Below are 20,355 nucleotides of genomic sequence, written 5' to 3'. Positions count from 1 at the left end.
ATTTACTTTCACTTTGACTCTAAGGAAGATAATTTTAGAAATTTTTATATTGAGAAGCCTGATTTACTTTTTGTATTTGAAATACCATAAACAAATTAAAATGTGTGAAATACCAAGGGGTTGAATACTTTTACAAGCCACTGTATACCTAGAGACAACAGTGTGAAGTGGCTCAAGAATCCGTGACTCCGCTGAATGGGATTCCAGGCCATCATAGGTTACTCCATAACTACGGTCGGTACCCCAGGCTGGGCAGTAGGGATGCGTGGGCCAGGGTTTTTGTCACATTTGCTTCCACCCAATCTGTCATGACAGCACAATAATATGCACTGATTTACCAAATTTACATTTCACAATTATGACTGGTGCAGAGAAATTTTTGAGATGTAGGTTCTGGTAATAATCTATCAAGCAGCGCAGAGCGCACCATCTGTTTTAGTATAATGCTGTGCAAAACACTGTATGTTTCAATGAAGTACATAACTGTCTGTGTTGTGTGAAAAATGACAGAGATTCACGTTGTCACCTCCAGCTTTCCATTGCAGATGACAGAAATTCTGTCGTGATGACGTAAACACAGTATATCAAGCAATCGATGAGAATGCATTCTGGCATGTGGGCATGAGAGAAAAGAAAAGAGAGAAGATGGAACTAATCACACATCTTAACCTGTTGTATGCCATTTACAGAGCCTGTAGCATATCTATAAATTATTAATTACTTGGTGGGAACTCTAATTTGTCACTTGACCCGCCCTGCCCGCACATGGTACTTTTCCTCACCAAGATTACCCACAACCAACCCGCGGGTCAAACAATGGATGCCTGCGGGTTCCAGGTTGACCTCACTACTGGACGGTATGGCTTAAAATTTATATCACAGTGTAATGTTGAAGCACAGAGAATAAAGGTGTATATGACAGTAAATTTGATTGAAAATTTTTAAATATAAATGCCTCTGAAAAGGCACTGCTTTGGCAACTGAATGACAGCTATTACTCATAAGTGTATTTCTAATTCCTTATACAACTGCCTTATACAAACAGTTGCATAAGGCTGATGCTTTTGCTGGGATGTTCAACATTTCTGGTGTCACTGCGAACCAACAAATCTTGATGAAATTTGCAAAGGCTGTGAAACAACTGAGGGTGGGGAAAGCTCTAAGGATTTGTGGCATTGGAGCTGAGCTCCTCCAGGTGGGTGGAAATGCTGTTCTTCTGGCATTGTAAACAATTTTTGTTTCACACTGGGAGACAAGTATAATTCCTACAGATTGGAAGAAAGGTATTGTTGTACCAATCTGGAAAGGAAAGGCTGATTGCATGGATTGTAACAATTATAGGGGTATCGCACTGCTCTCTGTGCTAGGGAAGGTGCTTGCAAAGATCATTCTTAACTCATTGAGTGCCACTGACGCTTAAACATGTCTTTTCAGATAGTAACGCTCAGCGCCAAAAAGATGCGTTATCAATCAATTTCAATCAATCAATTTATTTATATAGCGCCAAATCACAACAAACAGTTGCCCCAAGGCGCTTTATATTGTAAAGCAAGGCCATACAATAATTACGTAAAAACCCCAATGGTCAAAACGACCCCCTGTGAGCAAGCACTTGGCGACAGTGGGAAGGAAAAACTCCCTTTTAACAGGAAGAAACCTCCAGCAGAACCAGGCTCAGGGAGGGGCAGTCTTCTGCTGGGACTGGTTGGGGCTGAGGGAGAGAACCAGGAAAAAGACATGCTGTGGAGGGGAGCAGAGATCAATCACTAATGATTAAATGCAGAGTGGTGCATACAGAGCAAAAAGAGAAAGAAACACTCAATGCATTATGGGAACCCCCCAGCAGTCTAAGTCTATAGCAGCATAACTAAGGGATGGTTCAGGGTCACCTGATCCAGCCCTAACTATAAGTTTTAGCAAAAAGGAAAGTTTTAAGCCTAATCTTAAAAGTAGAGAGGGTGTCTGTCTCCCTGATCCGAATTGGGAGCTGGTTCCACAGGAGAGGAGCCTGAAAGCTGAAGGCTCTGCCTCCCATTTTACTCTTACAAACCCTAGGAACTACAAGTAAGCCTGCAGTCTGAGAGCGAAGCGCTCTATTGGGGTGATATGGTACTATGAGGTCCCTAAGTTAAGAAGGGACCTGATTATTCAAAACCTTATAAGTAAGAAGAAGAATTTTAAATTCTATTCTAGAATTAACAGGAAGCCAATGAAGAGAGGCCAATATGGGTGAGATATGCTCTCTCCTTCTAGTCCCCGTCAGTACTCTAGCTGCAGCATTTTGAATTAACTGAAGGCTTTTCAGGGAACTTTTAGGACAACCTGATAATAATGAATTACAATAGTCCAGCCTAGAGGAAATAAATGCATGAATTAGTTTTTCAGCATCACTCTGAGACAAGACCTTTCTAATTTTAGAGATATTGCGTAAATGCAAAAAAGCAGTCTTACATATTTGTTTAATATGCGCTTTGAATGACATATCCTGATCAAAAATGACTCCAAGATTTCTCACAGTATTACTAGAGGTCAGGGTAATGCCATCCAGAGTAAGGATCTGGTTAGACACCATGTTTCTAAGATTTGTGGGGCCAAGTACAATAACTTCAGTTTTATCTGAGTTTAAAAGCAGGAAATTAGAGGTCATCCATGTCTTTATGTCTGTAAGACAATCCTGCAGTTTAGCTAATTGGTGTGTGTCCTCTGGCTTCATGGATACATAAAGCTGGGTATCATCTGCGTAACAATGAAAATTTAAGCAATGCCGTCTAATAATACTGCCTAAGGGAAGCATGTATGTATTATCGCGCCAATTACATTTTTTTATGGGGGGGGTAATCAGCTGATCTAGCTTGTGTAAAAAGAGTTGTAATCACAAGGGAACCCATTCTGTGGGTGGTAGCAGTGTGAGTGTGGACCGGAGCGCGGCTCGCTCTCCACCGTTGTGCGGACGTCTTACAGTTGTACCGCTCCTAATCCGACTGATTTCCACCTGGCTGTCTGTCAAACTGTGATGCAATCACGCTGCTCCAGTCGTTCCATCTTTTTCCTTGGAATGAAAAAACGCCGAGCGCACGACACACACCTCACACAAAGGCTGCTTACAAGCAAATGACGCAATCGACAGGCTCATGCAAGCAAATCAGGTTTTTGAAAAAAATAAAAAGGTCCGATACGCGGGAGCCAGAGGGAAAAGAAGTGCCGCAGAGAGAAGAGACAGACGGAGTCCCTCCCCTGACGTTTTTTTTTTTTTTGGTGCATTATACAATAGGATCACTTTTCATAATGTTTGAGATGTCACTGAAGCAAAAACAATTATAATCAAAGACATTTTCTCCTTGAAATGTTGCTTGTCACAAAAAGCCAATTTTCTGTTTTTTGTCAGAAATCAGCATTTTTAGTGATACCCACCCATGTTCTGCAGACAATTACTAAAGAATGGAAAGAGGTACAAACAAATGGTTTTTTTTCTGATGATAAAGGAAAGTCTGAAGTTTCTTTTGGTATGTTTGTTGTTGACATGGATATAGAACTCAATTTTCTATGGGTCTTGAAATAACACTCAAATGCTGAAAAATCCTGGCACTGGGATGTTCTGAACTTTGAAAATGGCTGGCACTCAATGAGTTAATAGGATGCAACTACTTGCTACCAAGTGACTGGAACAGTCGGGCTTTGCACCCAAGAAGTCAACTGTTGACTGTATTTTAGCCCTGTGGGTACTCATAGAATGCAAGCGTGAGGATAGGCAGTACCTCTTTGCAGTCAAAGTTGATTTTCACAAAGCAATTGCTTCAGTTGTTCAGACTGCTCTCTGGGACATCCTGAGAATTTGTCGGATCGCCACGTATGTGGACCCAGGTTCCACAACCAGTCATACTACCTGCCTGTGTCCTTCAACAAGGAACTTCATATGCTTTATATTTTATTTTAGAAATAAGACATTAAATTATGGCATTGAATAGAAATAGATTTTGCACAATTTTCCCAAGATTTGCTGTTTGTACAATCTGCTCCTCTCGTCCTCTCTCTCTGCCTGTCTGTCTCTCTCTCTCTCGTTCCATTTTGAAACAAACAGCAGAGTGTGCAGTCCTGCTGACTTCTTAATTAACTTGTCGACTTCATAAATGTAGCCTGTCCAACAGTGGTGTTTATTTAATTTAATTGTATTTATTACTCTTTGTGCTCTGCACCATGAGGTGTGCCCTGGCTGAGTGCTATACGACAAAGGGTGTTCAGACAGCACAATTCTCTCACATATCTGTCACATCCAACCAGCTTCTTATTTAATATGTAAATTTATTCATTATTCATTGGTGCAGTGCCATGGAAGACACATGGAGGGGAGGCACTGACATGAAAATGAACATGTGACTGTATCGATCCATAATGGGCAGCTAACCCATGTAAGAAAAACTCAAATGTAAAAGTCAGATTTTTGCCATAATCGCTGAAGGCAAATCATTGAACAAATAACAGTGCTGTGTATGGAAAATTTACTTTTACCATGCACATAACATGCATTGTTAGCGCTAAATAGTTTTGGTGTATATTTGCTTTTTAACATAGCCCTGATCTGGAGGGAAGAATGCTGAACAAACCTTGTAGTAGACAGATTGGTCCGCCATTGTACGTTAGTTGTGATCTTTAACCCTCTGGGGCCGGCGCCGTCATATACGACGGCTACAATGAAGCTTTACTAAATTATAAATAACTTTTTAATGATATGAGATAGAAACTTACTTTTTTTTTGCTGATAAGTTAACTCCGCAGACTTTTGAGCCAGCCATCGGCCATCTTTGTACTCCTCATAGAAGCTGTGTGATGACATGCACAATGTGAGTGTCTAATCAGAATTGGTTCAAAGTCACATGGTTTTCCAAAATCCAATCGTAGGGCAGATTCACCTCACGTGAAAAGCCAAAGATCATTTTCAGGAGTGATGTGTTACTACACTCAACAAAAATATAAACGCAACACTTTGGTTTTGCTCCCATTTTGTATGAGATGAACTCAAAGATCTAAAACTTTTTCCACATACACAATATCACCATTTCCCTCAAATATTGTTCACAAACCAGTCTAAATCTGTGATAGTGAGCACTTCTCCTTTGCTGAGATAATCCATCCCACCTCACAGGTGTGCCATATCAAGATGCTGATTAGACACCATGATTAGTGCACAGGTGTGCCTTAGACTGCCCACAATAAAAGGCCACTCTGAAAGGTGCAGTTTTATCACACAGCACAATGCCACAGATGTTGCAAGATTTGAGGGAGCGTGCAATTGGCATGTTGACAGCAGGAATGTCAAGCAGAGCTGTTGCTCGTGTATTGAATGTTAATTTCTCTACCATAAGCTGTCTCCAAAGGCGTTTCAGAGAATTTGGCAGTACATCCAACCAGCCTCACAACCGCAGACCACGTGTAACCACACCAGCCCAGGACCTCCACATCCAGCATGTTCACCTCCAAGATCGTCTGAGACCAGCCACTCGGACAGCTGCTGAAACAATCGGTTTGCATAACCAAAGAATTTCTGCACAAACTGTCAGAAACCGTCTCAGGGAAGCTCATCTGCATGCTCGTCGTCCTCATCGGGGTCTCGACCTGAATCCAGTTTGTCGTCGTAACCGACTTGAGTGGGCAAATGCTCACATTCGCTGGCGTTTGGCACGTTGGAGAGGTGTTCTCTTCACGGATGAATCCCAGTTCACACTGTCCAGGGCAGATGGCAGACAGCGTGTCTGGCGTCGTGTGGGTGAGTGGTTTTCTGATGTCAATGTTGTGGATCGAGTGGCCCATGGTGGCGGTGGGGTTATGGTATGGGCAGGCGTCTGTTATGGACGAAGAACACAGGTGCATTTTATTGATGGCATTTTGAATGCACAGAGATACCGTGACGAGATCCTGAGGCCCATTGTTGTGCCATACATCCAAGAACATCACCTCATGTTGCAGCAGGATAATGCACGGCCCCATGTTGCAAGGATCTGTACACAATTCTTGGAAGCTGAAAATGTCCCAGTTCTTCCATGGCCGGCATACTCACCGGACATGTCACCCATTGAGCATGTTTGGGATGCTCTGGACGACAGCGTGTACCAGGTCCTGCCAATATCCAGCAACTTCGCACAGCCATTGAAGAGCAGTGGACCAACATTCCACAGGCCACAATTGACAACCTGATCAACTCTATGCGAAGGAGATGTGTTGCACTGCATGAGGCAAATGGTGGTCACACCAGATACTGACGGGTATCCCCCCCAAATAAAACAAAACTGCACCTTTCAGAGTGGCCTTTTATTGTGGACAGTCTAAGGCACACCTGTGCACTGATCATGGTGTCTAATCAGCATCTTGATATGGCACACCTGTGAGGTGGGATGGATTATCTCAGCAAAGGAGAAGTGCTCACTATCACAGATTTAGAATGGTTTGTGATCAATATTTGAGGGAAATGGTGATATTGTGTATGTGGAAAAAGTTTTAGATCTTTGAGTTCATCTCATACAAAATGGGAGCAAAACCAAAAGTGTTGCGTTTATATTTTTGTTGAGTGTAGTTGGCCCTTTTGAATAGCCCCCTGGGTGCTCCAATGAGTACATACTATTAGTACATACTCAGTGTGCCCTGCGCCATTACGCACAGCGATCAGTGAAAGCAGGAGCAGACGGACAGCCTCTGATGACAATCTCATGTGCTCAAACAAAGCGTGTGTAACTATCAGGACTGCTCTGCTAGTTTGCATTTGAATGTTACTGGATAACTCTCTTGCTTTCTCTACGTAAATCACTGTTTACCATATCAATGGACAACAAAACACACAGACCATTTTGATTATATTGTTCAAAATGTGCATTTGTGTTTATTGTTTGAACCTTTTTGTTGTACAGCCTTTCACACAATACATCAAATTACCTTTATAAAGTGTCAAAACAGTTGTTTATTATAGTTTGCTGTGTGTTTTGAATAAATGTGTGGGGAAAATTATTTTTCGCTTTATTTTTTCCTTGCCTATTGTTGATTGTAAACCTTTATTACACTTACAAAACATAACAAAAACATATATATTCTGAAAGCACAGGTTGTCGTGAAAAAAAAGAGGCATAAAACGTGATTGTGGGATGCAGGGAGAGCTATTAACAGCAATAATAAAACATTTATGCCAGGTGAGTGAACTGTCCAAAAAATGCTCTCAGACCCCAGAGGGTTAAAACCCACCCTGTGGGCTGGACATAATAGAGGCCACAGGCAGTTGGTGACTGTGGTGATCTGATGTGGCAATCTGGAAAAACCCAAATAGGTTCAGTGGGAGCAATGGCCTTTGCTCCCCATTGCATTAACCCCTTTTTTGTTTAGATTTTTTTTTTTAATTGTTCTTTTACTTTTATTTAGTGAACACTGGTGGTTATTTTAAAAAGTTAAAGCTGTACAAAATTTCAATCATTGTGTAAAGTAACAACACAAATTTGTAAGCATTGCATTTTCTTGTGTTTTCTTCTCATTTTCAACAATATCTAAGTTTTCAGTATTTGATTATTATGTTCATGTAAAGAAGTGATAATGTCTAATTTATTTGCTTCTGTTTGTCAAAATAACACTGCCTGGAAGCTGAGTAGTGCAACTGTTGTTTTCAACATTTATAGCCAAATAAACATGCAATGTCATAACTGCAAAGTCTACTTTAACTCCTCTATTAATTACAGATTCAACCTTTTTTGCTTGGCATAACAAAGGATTGAAACGTTTTAAAGATCTTTACAAGGACGGTATTTTTCGCAGCTTCTCAGATCTCTCAGTAGAATTTAATCTTCCACCATCTCATCTTTTTCGTTATTTTCAAATTAGACAATGTGCTAAGGACTTGTTTCCACATTTTCCCTCAATACCACCAAGTCTACACTGGGAAGATCTTCTAAGCCATGACCCACTCCAGAAGTCACTCATATCTAAAGTTTATAATCAGATTTTGTCCTCTGATTGCACACCAGTCACCAAAGTCAAGGCTGCCTGGGAACAAGAACTGGGCTTGAATTTGGAAGATAACTGGTGGGACATTGATCTTAAAAAAATTTATACAAGCTCAGCTTATGCTCGTCTCACCCTCATACAGTTTAAAGTACTGTTCAGAGTCCATTATTCCAAAGCTCGACTCTCACAAATCTATTCCACTGTCACTGACAGTTGTGACAAATGTCAAGCTCCATTTTGCAATTTAACTCATATGTTTTACTCCTGTTCCTTGCTGTCTCGCTTCTGGCAGAACTACTTTGATACCATGTCAAAAATATTTTCAAAGACCATAAAAATATCACCCCATGTCGCCATATTCGGGCTCCCAGAAGACCATACCAGGTTTACCTCTAACCAATTAGATATTTTAGCTTTCACTTCTCTATTGGCAAGACGGCATCTTCTTCTTCACTGGAAGTCAACTAAAGCACCCTGTAGTGCTCAGTGGCTCAATGACACCATGTGTTTTTTAAAGCTTGAGAAGATTAGATATTCAGTGAAAGGTAACTGATAAATTTTATAACAAATGGCTTCCCTTTTTAACATTCTTTCGCTCTCTCAACTCTTTCTCTCATGATTGATGGACCCCCTCTCCTCCTCTCCCTCCCTGTTAAAAATATTTTTGGTATTCTAATAATTTCTTGATTATTATTATTATTATTTATTTTTATTTTATTTTATTTATTTTTTTTACTTCGCTTGTTTTGCCTTTTCATGTTCCGGTTCCTGTTCAAACAGAAAACCGTAGGAGGCAGATTATCATATGCATTATTTTTCATTCAATGTGATGCACAGTATTTCTACTATACTGATTGTGCTTATTGACAGCTGCATTGCAGATGTGATCTGATCATTATAATTTTGACATCAGTTCCTGTGCCTTACCTCCTGTTAAAAAATATATATATAAAAAATAACTGCAAAGTTGCCTAAAAATTTTTATGAAGTCACAAGCTGCATAACACTATGATAGTACACAATGACCACATATCACAGATTATTTGCTCACAAATTAAGTTAAAGGAGAAGAAAATATTACATAATTTCCCTGCAGATTCCAGTTGAAGGTATTTTATTTATAAAATGTGTACAACCTTTAATCAACTACAACCCCTGGCAAAAATTATGGAATCACCGGCCTCAGAGGATGTTCATTCAGTTGTTTAATTTTGTAGAAAAAAAGCAGATCACAGACATGACACAAAACTAAAGTCAATTCAAATGGCAACTTTCTGGCTTTAAGAAACACTATAAGAAATCAAGAAAAAAAGATTGTGGCAGTCAGTAACGGTTACTTTTTTAGACCAAGCAGAGGAAAAAAATATGGAATCACTCAATTCTGAGGAAAAAAATATGGAATCACCCTGTAAATTTTCATCCCCCAAATTAACACCTGCATCAAATCAGATCTGCTCATTGACATTGACCCTATGCCATGACATTGACCCTATGTGACTTTTTGCAAGGAATGTTTTTGCAGTTTTTGCTCTATGGCAAGATGCATTATCATCTTGAAAAATGATTTCATCATCCCCAAACATCCTTTCAATTGTCCAAAATATCAACATAAACTTGTGCATTTATTGATGATGTAATGACAGCCATCTCCCCAGTGCCTTTACCTGACATGCAGCCCCATATCATCAATGACTGTGGAAATTTACATGTTCTCTTCAGGCAGTCATCTTTATAAATCTCATTGGAAAGGCACCAAACAAAAGTTCCAGCATCATCACCTTGCCCAATAGAGATTCGAGATTCATCACTGAATATGACTTTCATCCAGTCATCCACAGTCCACAATCGCTTTTCCTTAGCCCATTGTAACCTTGTTTTTTTCTGTTTAGGTGTTAATGATTCCTTTCGTTTAGCTTTTCTGTATGTAAATCCCATTTCCTTTAGGTGGTTTCTTACAGTTCGGTCACAGACGTTGACTCCAGTTTCCTTCCATTCGTTCCTCATTTGTTTTGTTGTACATTTTTCGATTTTTGAGACATATTGCTTTAAGTTTTCTGTCTTGACGCTTTGATGTTTTCCTTGGTCTACCAGTATGTTTGCCTTTAACAACCTTCCCATGTTGTTTGCATTTGGTCCAGAGTTTAGACACAGCTGACTGTGAACAACCAACATCTTTTGCAACATTGTGTGATGATTTACTCTCTTTTAAGAGTTTGATAATCCTCTCCTTTGTTTCAATTGACATCTCTCGTTGGAGCCATGATTCACGTCAGTCCACTTGGTGCAACAGCTCTCCTAGGTGTGTTCACTCCTTTTTAGATGCAGACTAACGAGCAGATCTGATATGATGCAGGTGTTAGTTTTGGGGATGAAAATTTACAGGGTGATTCCATAATTTTTTCCTCAGAATTGAGTGATTCCATATTTTTTTCCTCTGCTTGGTCTAAAAAAGTAACCGTTACTGACTGCCACAATCTTTTTTTCTTATTTCTTATAGTGTTTCTTAAAGCCAGAAATTTGCCATTTGAAATGACTTTAGTTTTGTGTCATGTCTGTGATCTGCTTTTTTTCTACAAAATTAAACAACTGAATGAACATCCTCCAAGGCCGGTGATTCCATAATTTTTGCCAGGGGTTGTAGTCTGTCTGACAAACTGCTAGTAAAATGGAATGAAATGTCATATCACTGTGGAATTATGACCACAAGAACTACGAATGCAAAACAGGTAAGTGTTACTCCTAAAAGAAAAAAAAAAACTGTACAGATATATGATCCATTTATGAAATCAAACAGATTTTAAAAGAATAATCCATTTTAACCAGCACTTCTATTTTTAGTTATTTATGGAGCTGTATTCTGCTCTTACAGACCGGCAACAGCCAAAAAGAGCAGAACATTTTTAATGCCACCACTCAGATGTCACAGATCACAAATCGAGTAAGATGAATATTGTCAATAAACCATCATCTCTTCAGGTGTAGTTGATGTCTTTTTAATTCTGCTCTATATGACCTGTTCACCACAGCCAGAAACCATCTCAATCATTTCTGCTGCTTCAGTCAAGCCAATCTATGTCCAATGTTGTTTCAGACAAGGTGTGTGGGTGGCACCAGTCAGTCTTTGAGTCCCGATATAACAATACTCTTAAAAATCGGGCGTAACAAAATCTACACTATTAAAATGGATGAAAGAGCAAACACAAAGAAGTATGGATGTGTCTGTGGTGAAGGCGTGAGGATGGAGGTGTTAAGCAGAGGCACCCCGTCCTGGTGTGTAGGAGCTTTGGGGGTGACTCACCAATGAAGTAGGCCAACAGGAAGAGCAATGTGACCGAGATGAGGATGGCACTGAGTGCGGCACATTTCCAGTTGCAGTGCTTGTAGGGTTTCTTCAGACTGAAGGCGGGTCGAGAGAAGGTGTTCCGTGGCAGAGGGCGCGGGGGAGGCGAATAGACCGTGCTTGAGGTCAAAGGGTATCCTGGTGATGTTGTGCAGTACATTGGTGATGTTCCACCGGGTTTGAACAGGAAGTGCCTGGGAAGGACATGACTGTTATGACACGTGTTATAAAACACATTTTTTTCTTTCAGTATACCAATCATCACATTACTCTGCCATTCATTTCCAAGCAATTCTTTTCCTCAAAACATTTCGCACTGTTACCACTGTCATATTTCAATTAGATTTGTGAGAATGCCAAAGTTTTGATCTCAAATATGCCCTGTGGCATGCCTTATTATCTACAATTAAATATGACCACATTTATGGGAATGAAACTTCTGGCAGCCATGTGTGCACACACCACCCCCCCGCCCCCATTCAATTTCCTTTTTATACAATTCACTTAGCTTGTCATAAACTGCTGTGAATGTCTTTAGCTAATCATGGGTCACAACATGCCACCGCGACCAATCGTGTCACAACATCTTTGAGATCTTAGTGGAGCCCAAAGACTCCCTTTAAGTCAATAGTGTGTGTGGTCACAGCGAGCTAATCTGACACATCTTATTTTCCACAGCACAATATTTCACACTGTTAAATATCAAATCTGTGCGATTGTCACACAAAAATGCACTTACACAAAATGCCTCTTTCTAAGGGGTGGTTTTATTGATGACATTTCACTTGGGCAACCATATAATGAGGCCGACCTGACAAGCATTGTACAAGACACTGTAAAAAATACATATGCAACAGCAGAGTCCAATAAAAGTGGTAGTATTTCGATTTCCATGAGTAGTAGTGTAAACATCTTCCACACGATACACAATCACATTCTGTAGCAAACTGCTTGATATACTACCACCAATATAAATCCTTCAAAGTTTTCCATGACCTGTCTTAATTAATCATTAGGTGTATCAAAACAATACTTAAAATGTACAACTGCTTGTGTCATCAAGGGAAAATTATCCATAAACCAAAGGATCTCTGGCGATTTTGAAACACTTCAATGAATACTAGCTCTCTCTCTCTGATTGTTCTGTAGCATGCTATTCCTCTGTGGACAGAACCTGGATGGTGCCTCTTCAACAATTTCACTTTGATGCCCCTGACAAATGGTTTTGCTAAGACCAAACTGTGAATCAATATTAAATCTAATTTATAGGACGAGCGGCCGTAGCAAAGCCTTGGTTATGTATTCATGCCAGCATGGTATAGAGCAAATCCCTGTAACTGTGTATCAGAGCTATCCAGAGGCAACAGACTGCATATGAGTTTGCAGCACACGAGTGAGAAGAATTATTCGCCCTTGAAAAACATGGCCGGTTATCTTAGAAAACATGTGTAGAGCTGCATGCCCCAGTGCTGCCTGATCAGCCCATCAGCGAGTCAGTGGCAGTGGCACTGTTGTCCAGCACCTTTCACTGGCACATTTACAATAAGCTCCTGAGCAGAAGTGACATGGTGTCACATTATAATGCATGATGTGGAAAGTCACTGAGACTAAATATCAGGACAGACCTGACAGCTTCTTTCTCAGGAAGGGGTTCATAGTCTGATCCAACATTAATCAAAAGCAGCACAACAAACATGTCACTTAAGCAAACGGTTGGTTCCATTAAACAGGAGGCGAGACAGATACGGCAAAGATTCGGGCTTGCAGGATACATACACTGATGGTTGCTGGCATTTAAAATGAAACCAAAAAAAAAAACATTGTTTGATGGGAAAGCCATCCAGGCATCACAATGTGCACGTTTTCATGGCAAAGCAGTTTCTGACAGTAGCATGGGCCAGATAGCAAACATGCAACATACCCGTCGCCGAACGAGGCATCGTGGTGTGCTGATGCCAGAACGTCCATCTCAATGGGGTTGTCCTGTAAAGTCTCTAGGAATGCCTGCTTTGCTATGTTTCTACACACAGGTGGAAAGATGGATATGAAGCTGGTGTGAGATGTGCGTGCAAGACACACCAGTACAGTAATGTGCCATCACAAAGCAACATCAACAACAACATACAAATGGACATCAAGAAACACACTGTAGGACAAAAGGAGCTTAGACCCTTATGGAACTACTTCAACAAAAGATAGATAATGTAGATGTCTTGTTTCTCTAATTTGTGTACACCCATACCGATTATTGTATGATTCCTGCCCTTGTCCGTAAGCTGTTATGATAAACATTACGGAGAGTATTGTGGCTCGTTTTAGGGTGAAATTATAAGAAAACATAACCCCTACCTTCCACTTCTATTTTGCAGGGTGTGGAAGTATGCACATTGCTACCTTGAGGGAGAATATTTCTGAGCATAATGGAGAGCATGCAAGGAGCTGGATTACTGTTTCACATTATGCAAGGCTGCATTGTGCACCTTCTGTAGGCATTTCATAAAAATCAACCAATCAGGGTATCACTTATCATGTCCTTTATAAGCGCACAGTTATGTTGTACTACAGGTCACCAAGGGAAACATGCTAAGAAGCTTTATGGTGAGGAAAAGGGGGTGTACTGTCAAAGCAAGCACCCATGTACCCAACTGTAACTTTGATAAACACCAATGGGAACATTACCTCCTCTAACACCATTATTATTCCATTGTGTGATGTGTTCACTCACCACCATGCATGAGGCATGGTGTGGCTGTTCCATATGGAATATTAGATGAACCTCCCACATGCAAATAAATCTGTTACTCTTTTAATGTTGCAATTTGTAGTTTACATTGGAGCTGATCACCTATTTTTAATTGCCATATCCTGTCCTGGTGTGCTATGGCCTGATGGAGTTATCTTATTTGCCTGTTATAAGGTTGGGGGTGTGCTTCATGTTTATGTACAGCAAGTAGCTGAGCGATTAAAAAGCTGGTCTACCAGTATGTTGACCTTGGATGGAATCCCTCTCATTCTACCTGTTTGTGTCCTTGGACAAGACATTCTACATTGTCTCAGTTCACCCAGCTGTAAATGGGAACTGGGCTGTGCTGAGGAAGTAACCTGTGTTGGACTGGAGTTCCATCCACGGAAAGTCATAGACTCTCATCCGCTTGACGCTATGGAATCTGGAGATGAGTCCCAATATAGGATTTCTGCTTCTTCTTCCTGTTTGTAATGTTGTTTTGCATAAAAGTATGGGTTGTTAAGCATTACAATGATGTTTTTTTCACCCCTGTGAAACCTGAATCCTCCAGTTTGTCCACCCAAACTCCACAGTCCCAGCTGCAGAGAAGAAGAAAAGGTAGCAACCAGAGTTATTAAAGTCACATTGTCTCCATTAGTTATTGCTGTTATTTCCTTATTATTTTGTGTCAATTTAGTTTGATGTCCCGGGGGCAAATAGGTGCTGGGCATGAATATGGCAACTGCATCAGTTAAAAACCTTACTGATTTGTGCATGGCGGAAGACAGGGGTCTTAAACTTTCTAATACGTATTTCAGACAAGTTAAAAACCATTTTTAGAAACATCTTTCCTCTTACTTCTACCAAGAAAGTTTTGTTTGTGCTTTAGTGTTTTTGTTGGGTTGTTAGCTGTGACCAATTTTTAAACAACTTTGTGTGAAGGTTAGACCTAGAATGAAAACAATCATAAATGTGATGGATATGCCTAAAGGGGTGAAGCCAAGGAATGTGAAACCTTTTTCATCACTACAAGAAAAGGTATTTCAATACAGGATAAATGACCACTGTGAAACTTGGAGAAAAGGTGTCCTCCAACCGCTGTTCAGCGCTGGCAGGGCACTCAGCCCTTCAACAAGCTTCTGTGTCATTTGATAAATCATAATTCTTTTTGTCTGCATCATGCACGGCAGACTAAAACAATTATTACATGATAAATACCACAATATAATACCAATATCTTCCAGACTGTTAAAACAGTGTGATATGAATTTTAGCCCATATCATTCAGTCCTGATGGTCATAATTGTACTAAAGAACTAATTTTAACAAAATTTCTGCAGTAAATTAGGCCTAATGTGGGTAAGAGCCAAATCTACTTTTGGTAAGAGCTGTAAATGATTGTATCTAACTATAACAGGATGGACTGAATGCAGACGCAATGACAAATAAAGGGTTTTTTCTTTTCCAGATAGAGAAAATCTTGACAAAAGAAAACATACTCCATTGCTTGTTGAATCTATATTTTAAATAGCTTTGTCAAGGAGGTTGTTTGTGAGTATGATTAATCAAATTCTAATACCCCTGTCACACGTAGCCGGAATCATGCAGAGTGGAGTTGGACTTATGAATTGGCGCACATCTGAAAAGTGTCAGATTTCAGTTCCAAAATGTTCTGACAGCCATCTGTGGAAGTCGACACGGTCAAAATCACCCGGTGGGCCCGAGTGTGACGCACATGTTCAAAACTCTCCGGGCGCTGTCGAGATGGGACACCTATCTGATGGCGGTCCATGTGTAATCTGACGACCATCTGACCGCAATTTACATATTCTGATGGCATCAAAACAGCATCTGAAACGATCTGATTACGGTTGATTGAGTTCTGAGATCAATCGGTCACAGCAAAGCCTGCTGACATGTTATTCCACGTTTGTCCACCTCCACTGGACCCCAGCCAGGGAGGGCGAAGGAAATGATGTAATAACATGTATGTGGCACTGTGGGTGCAACGCCACAACACAGCTGAATGGGATGTCACCGCTGCAACGTACATGTTATTACATGTTCACCTCTTGAGTCTGTAGCAGGTATGATGTGGAAATGTTTGCCCAGCAGCACATGACGACATAAATAAACATGGAACTCACCTCCAGTACCTCGCGTTGCACAGTGCCGCACAGACCTGGTCAAGTCCCTTTCACCCAACTGCACCGGGAACGTCGCTCAAATCACAAATACATAATCCACCTCTGGTATGAATAAATCCCATGTAAAGTGCCGTCCCACAACGATAATCCAACTACAGTTGTGTTAAGATGCGTATCAAGTAAAATGACAACAAAAAAGAGTTTAAAAAAGAGAAAACAGAAAGTCTACTGGCTGCATCTGATTGTTGCACACATGTGGGAAGTTGGCGCACTACCAGCACAGTTCAACAGCAGTTAGGAGTCCAGCCGGATGAATAAAATCTAGAAATGCAAGTATATACTGATTAAACATCTAAAGGGATTTTTCACCGGAGTAACAGCAGGCGATCACTGACAGCTGTCACCCTGTTTGTGCGCTCTCTGGATGGACAGCTCCTGTGCTCGCATGCACACACGGAGTTGCCGGTACAGCATTTAGACACAGCTGAGGGCACATTTCGGCCACACACTCGCACACTGCTTTGATCACCTGTTCTACACACGCAGGCACACACGGCACCTTCAACCATTGTGAAACACACGCGTGCAGCTGCGTGGACACACACTCATCACTTGGATCCCTGTTCTATGCATGTACATGCGTGCACTCCGTCATGAGAAACACACACTGATGAGAGGTCAGTTTAGCGCTGGGAACGTGAGGACGAGCGGAGATGTGAGTGAGTGAGTGAGTGAGTGAGTGAGTGAGTGAGTGAGTGAGTGAGTGAGTGAGTGAGTGAGTGAGTGAGTGAGTGAGTGAGTGAGTGAGTGAGTGAGTGAGTGAGTGACAGCTCTAATGTCGGTGCCGTCTGACAGCAGTCTGTGTCATCTGACTGTTGTGTAAAATATGTTTCGGCTGTATCCTGCAGATGTGCACGAGGCAGTCCGAATTTGGTCAGACCACGGCTGACCACTCCTCTTTTTCTCCCGACTGCATCGGATTATGGCAATATTTGACGTGTCGGAATGGTTTCTACACATTCTTGCTATGTGTGATGGGGGCTTTAGCAAGAATCAAGCTGACCCAGGCGGAATGTCAAAAAAAAAAACAAGATTTGTGCCACATCTGTGGGGCACGCAGTACGTATTAAGCCTTGGAACGCAGTACAAATGCAGGTGGAACACATTAGCATTAGCTAGACAGCTGTCAGAATGCAGTGAGAATATGACGAATGCACTTACATTGCAGTACGAGTGAGGTCCGATTGCAGGTTGAGGAAATATATTCCAGCAGCACTGGAGGTGCGTTCAGGCAGTTGGAACATTGGCCCCATGGCAGATCATTTCTAACTGCCCCTTGAACGCGATCAGAATGCCTTGAATGCTGTATTCATGCCGTACGAATATTTAGAATGCAGTCAGACTGCACTCAAACCGCCGTTCGATATTTTTCCACCTCGACTGCACCTCAAGTGTTTTTCACATGCGCAAAGCATTCAGGGCGGCCACAGGAATCTGCCCGACTGTTTAGACTGCTCTCAGAATGCTGTCCGGCATCCTTGAATGCACGTCGTCACCTCCTGAATGTGGATCAAATTTTCTTTCGGCTGACATTGTGCCTCATTCGGCCTCTAGTGTGACGTGGGTATAACCAACAGATTTTGAGAAAACCTCTGGAAAAAATGTTTTTGTCGTGGCATAACGTCATTATATTTGGGTAAACTTCTAAATAAAGGAATAAAGGCCAACATTTTAAACTAATCCTTTTACATTTTGGCATTGAACACTTTACTGATACCAGTTTCAAAATGTTTGGTGAAATGGGGTGGGTCTATACAAAGGGGCAAAGCTAGGACATTTTAAAACAGCTTAATTTTAAAAGACAACATTTTTGGCCTTAAATCAAATGAACATTTCATAATGTTTTGACTTGGCACAATATTTTAGAACTTTCTTTTTACTTAATGGCAGAAACACTGCAGAAAACACATTTTCAGTTAGTGCTAAAAAAAGTCCATTTTCTCACTTACTGAGAAAATGAGACAAGAGTTTTCTGTTCCATAAGGCAACACTGCAGCAATGCAATGAACTGTCCACATGCAATGGGCAGCCTGAACACATCCATTGGTACAAGAGAAAAGCCGTGTTTTCGATCCATGCCCCTCTGAGGTCTGCACTGATGTCTTCTCATAGTTTCTCACCTCGGTTTTCTTGGAAATAATACAACTTTTAACTTTTAATGAAGAGAGAGAGAAATGCCTGGAAGTAGTGTTACAGAAAACTGTAAGTCCAGATAGGACCAACCAACTTATGGCATCTCTCCAGTGCCAGAACAGGATAACACTGACCGCTGCACAATTTATCAGGGCCATTAAATTTCACAGAAGTGACAACGGAGGGCCATTGAAATACTATTAACTAAGTAAAAGTGGCATTTAATATTTCAGAGTCCGTGCAGATATTACTAATGGTTTCAATTTCATTATTGGATTTCTAATAGTTGATCTTTTTTTCAAAGAAACAGGTCATAAAGTCTGCATACTTATGTGCAGCAATCCTGCCTGTTGCAGAGCCACAGTGGTCACCATCTGTTTCCTGTTCCACTGGGAATACCTGTGAGGGATTAACTTTGGAGCCGGATGACTTTTAATCATTCATTATCCCAATAACTGTCCTTCTCCTGCTTTAAATTAATGCTCATTTTCTTGTTGACTGAACCATCTCAGTAATTCCATTCATGCCTAGTTATTTAGCTATGTCAAATTAACTATTCTTCTTTCAACAACAGCTTCAATCCTGGAACATATTTAATGTATGCACTGAATATTCTGTAGAACAAAGTGTGATCTGTATCTTAATTGCATTGCTTATTCTAAAAAGATTAATAATAATACAGAAAACACAGAGAAACTTTAAAGGTTGGTTTTCCACAAAACTGACAATATTTAGTTCTTATTGAAGGCTAATCATTATAACATACCATTATTTATCGGGGTGGAACAAGACATTGCATATCATGAAAACTGTATAGTGTGGCCTACGTTGGATGATATCATTTTTTGAAAAGAGTATTGTGATACCATGAAAGGTCACAGACTTCATGGAAGAAGTAAATCTTGAGTAGGTCCTGAGGACTGCCTAGACCTGGTGCTTATCTGCAGACTCCATACCGTGAAGCAAATGAGAGTCTATAACTACAGCAGTGTGATGTAGGTTATCGAGACCAATCGAGACCCAACCCAGTATCCATTTACAGCTGGGTGGACTGAGACAATGTCGATTAAATGTCTTGTCCAAAGACACAAAGTGTTAGTGGGATATTACAATTTATATTTCAGAACAATTTTTCGTTAATGTTAAACAATCACCACGGATTTCTAAATACTGTGAACAGTGATGCAACCATGTATTGTGATGTGCATCAAATCATGATAAGTGCACTGTGATATGTATTGTATCTTGGAGTTAGTGTATTGCTCCACCTCTAATTATTTCTGCAGAATCATCACAAAATTAGAGCTACTTTTATTGATGTTAAAATATTTATTTTTAATTCATCCTGTAATTTATATTTATTTTTAATTTGTCTTTAATATTATCCTGACTTAAAATTTCAACAGGCACTCTGGTCACCTTTGTTTATTGTTTCTATTGTTTCTTTATGTTTAAATTTTATGTTGTACTTTGTTTTTGGGAACTTTCAGTGGCAATTTAAGGTCTATAGAGTAGTGTAGCAGTTTAATTTGTCCTGTAGCAGTATTTTAACACAGGTGGATCAAAATGCTAAAGTGTTTTTAGACAACTTGAATTTTGGTCATATTGGTGTGATATGATTGTGATAGTTTTATTTGAAGGCTAATGGCCCTGTCACACGTTGACGATTTAGCCTGCGTATGCCAGCATGTGAAAAATATGCTGAATACGCTGCTGTACAGCGTAGTACGGTGAGTTCATCGAAAAATTTTGGGCATGCACAATATTTTCGACGCATGCCAGCATGTGTCTCATATGTCCAGCATATGTGGGCCATAAGTTGTAAGTAAGTTATGTGATTACTGACACACGTTTCTTGTAAGTTACTGATAAGTCAAATACGTCCACTGATGCTGTCCACTGATTGGCTGAGGAACTGAAAGCTGCAGTCCTCATGCAAACAGACTGATTTTAATATTTGAAACATTCAGACACTG

General features: G+C 40.5%; 1 protein-coding gene across 9 annotated transcripts in view; it reads right to left on the bottom strand.

Annotated features, from left to right (window-relative positions):
• Positions 1-20,355, bottom strand: part of tenm4 (teneurin transmembrane protein 4) — a 626,167-nt gene that overhangs the window by 348,825 nt on the left and 256,987 nt on the right. For 5 of the 9 annotated variants that reach the window (XM_034168462.1, XM_034168463.1, XM_034168464.1 and 2 more), the window contains 2 exons: positions 13,236-13,334; positions 11,273-11,508 (listed from right to left, as the gene is read on the bottom strand). In XM_034168462.1, coding sequence (XP_034024353.1) covers positions 11,273-11,508; positions 13,236-13,334 — 335 coding nt within the window. The remainder of the gene's footprint in view (positions 1-11,272; positions 11,509-13,235; positions 13,335-20,355) is intronic. The other 4 variants (XM_034168466.1, XM_034168469.1, XM_034168468.1 and 1 more) reach the window with 1 other exon arrangement.

The sequence above is a fragment of the Thalassophryne amazonica genome, chromosome 4 (genome assembly GCF_902500255.1).
Source record: "Thalassophryne amazonica chromosome 4, fThaAma1.1, whole genome shotgun sequence".
In the NCBI taxonomy this organism is placed as follows: Eukaryota; Metazoa; Chordata; class Actinopteri; order Batrachoidiformes; family Batrachoididae; genus Thalassophryne; species Thalassophryne amazonica.
Note: the sequence above shows the minus strand (reverse complement) of the source record. Positions and strands in the feature narration are given on the sequence as shown.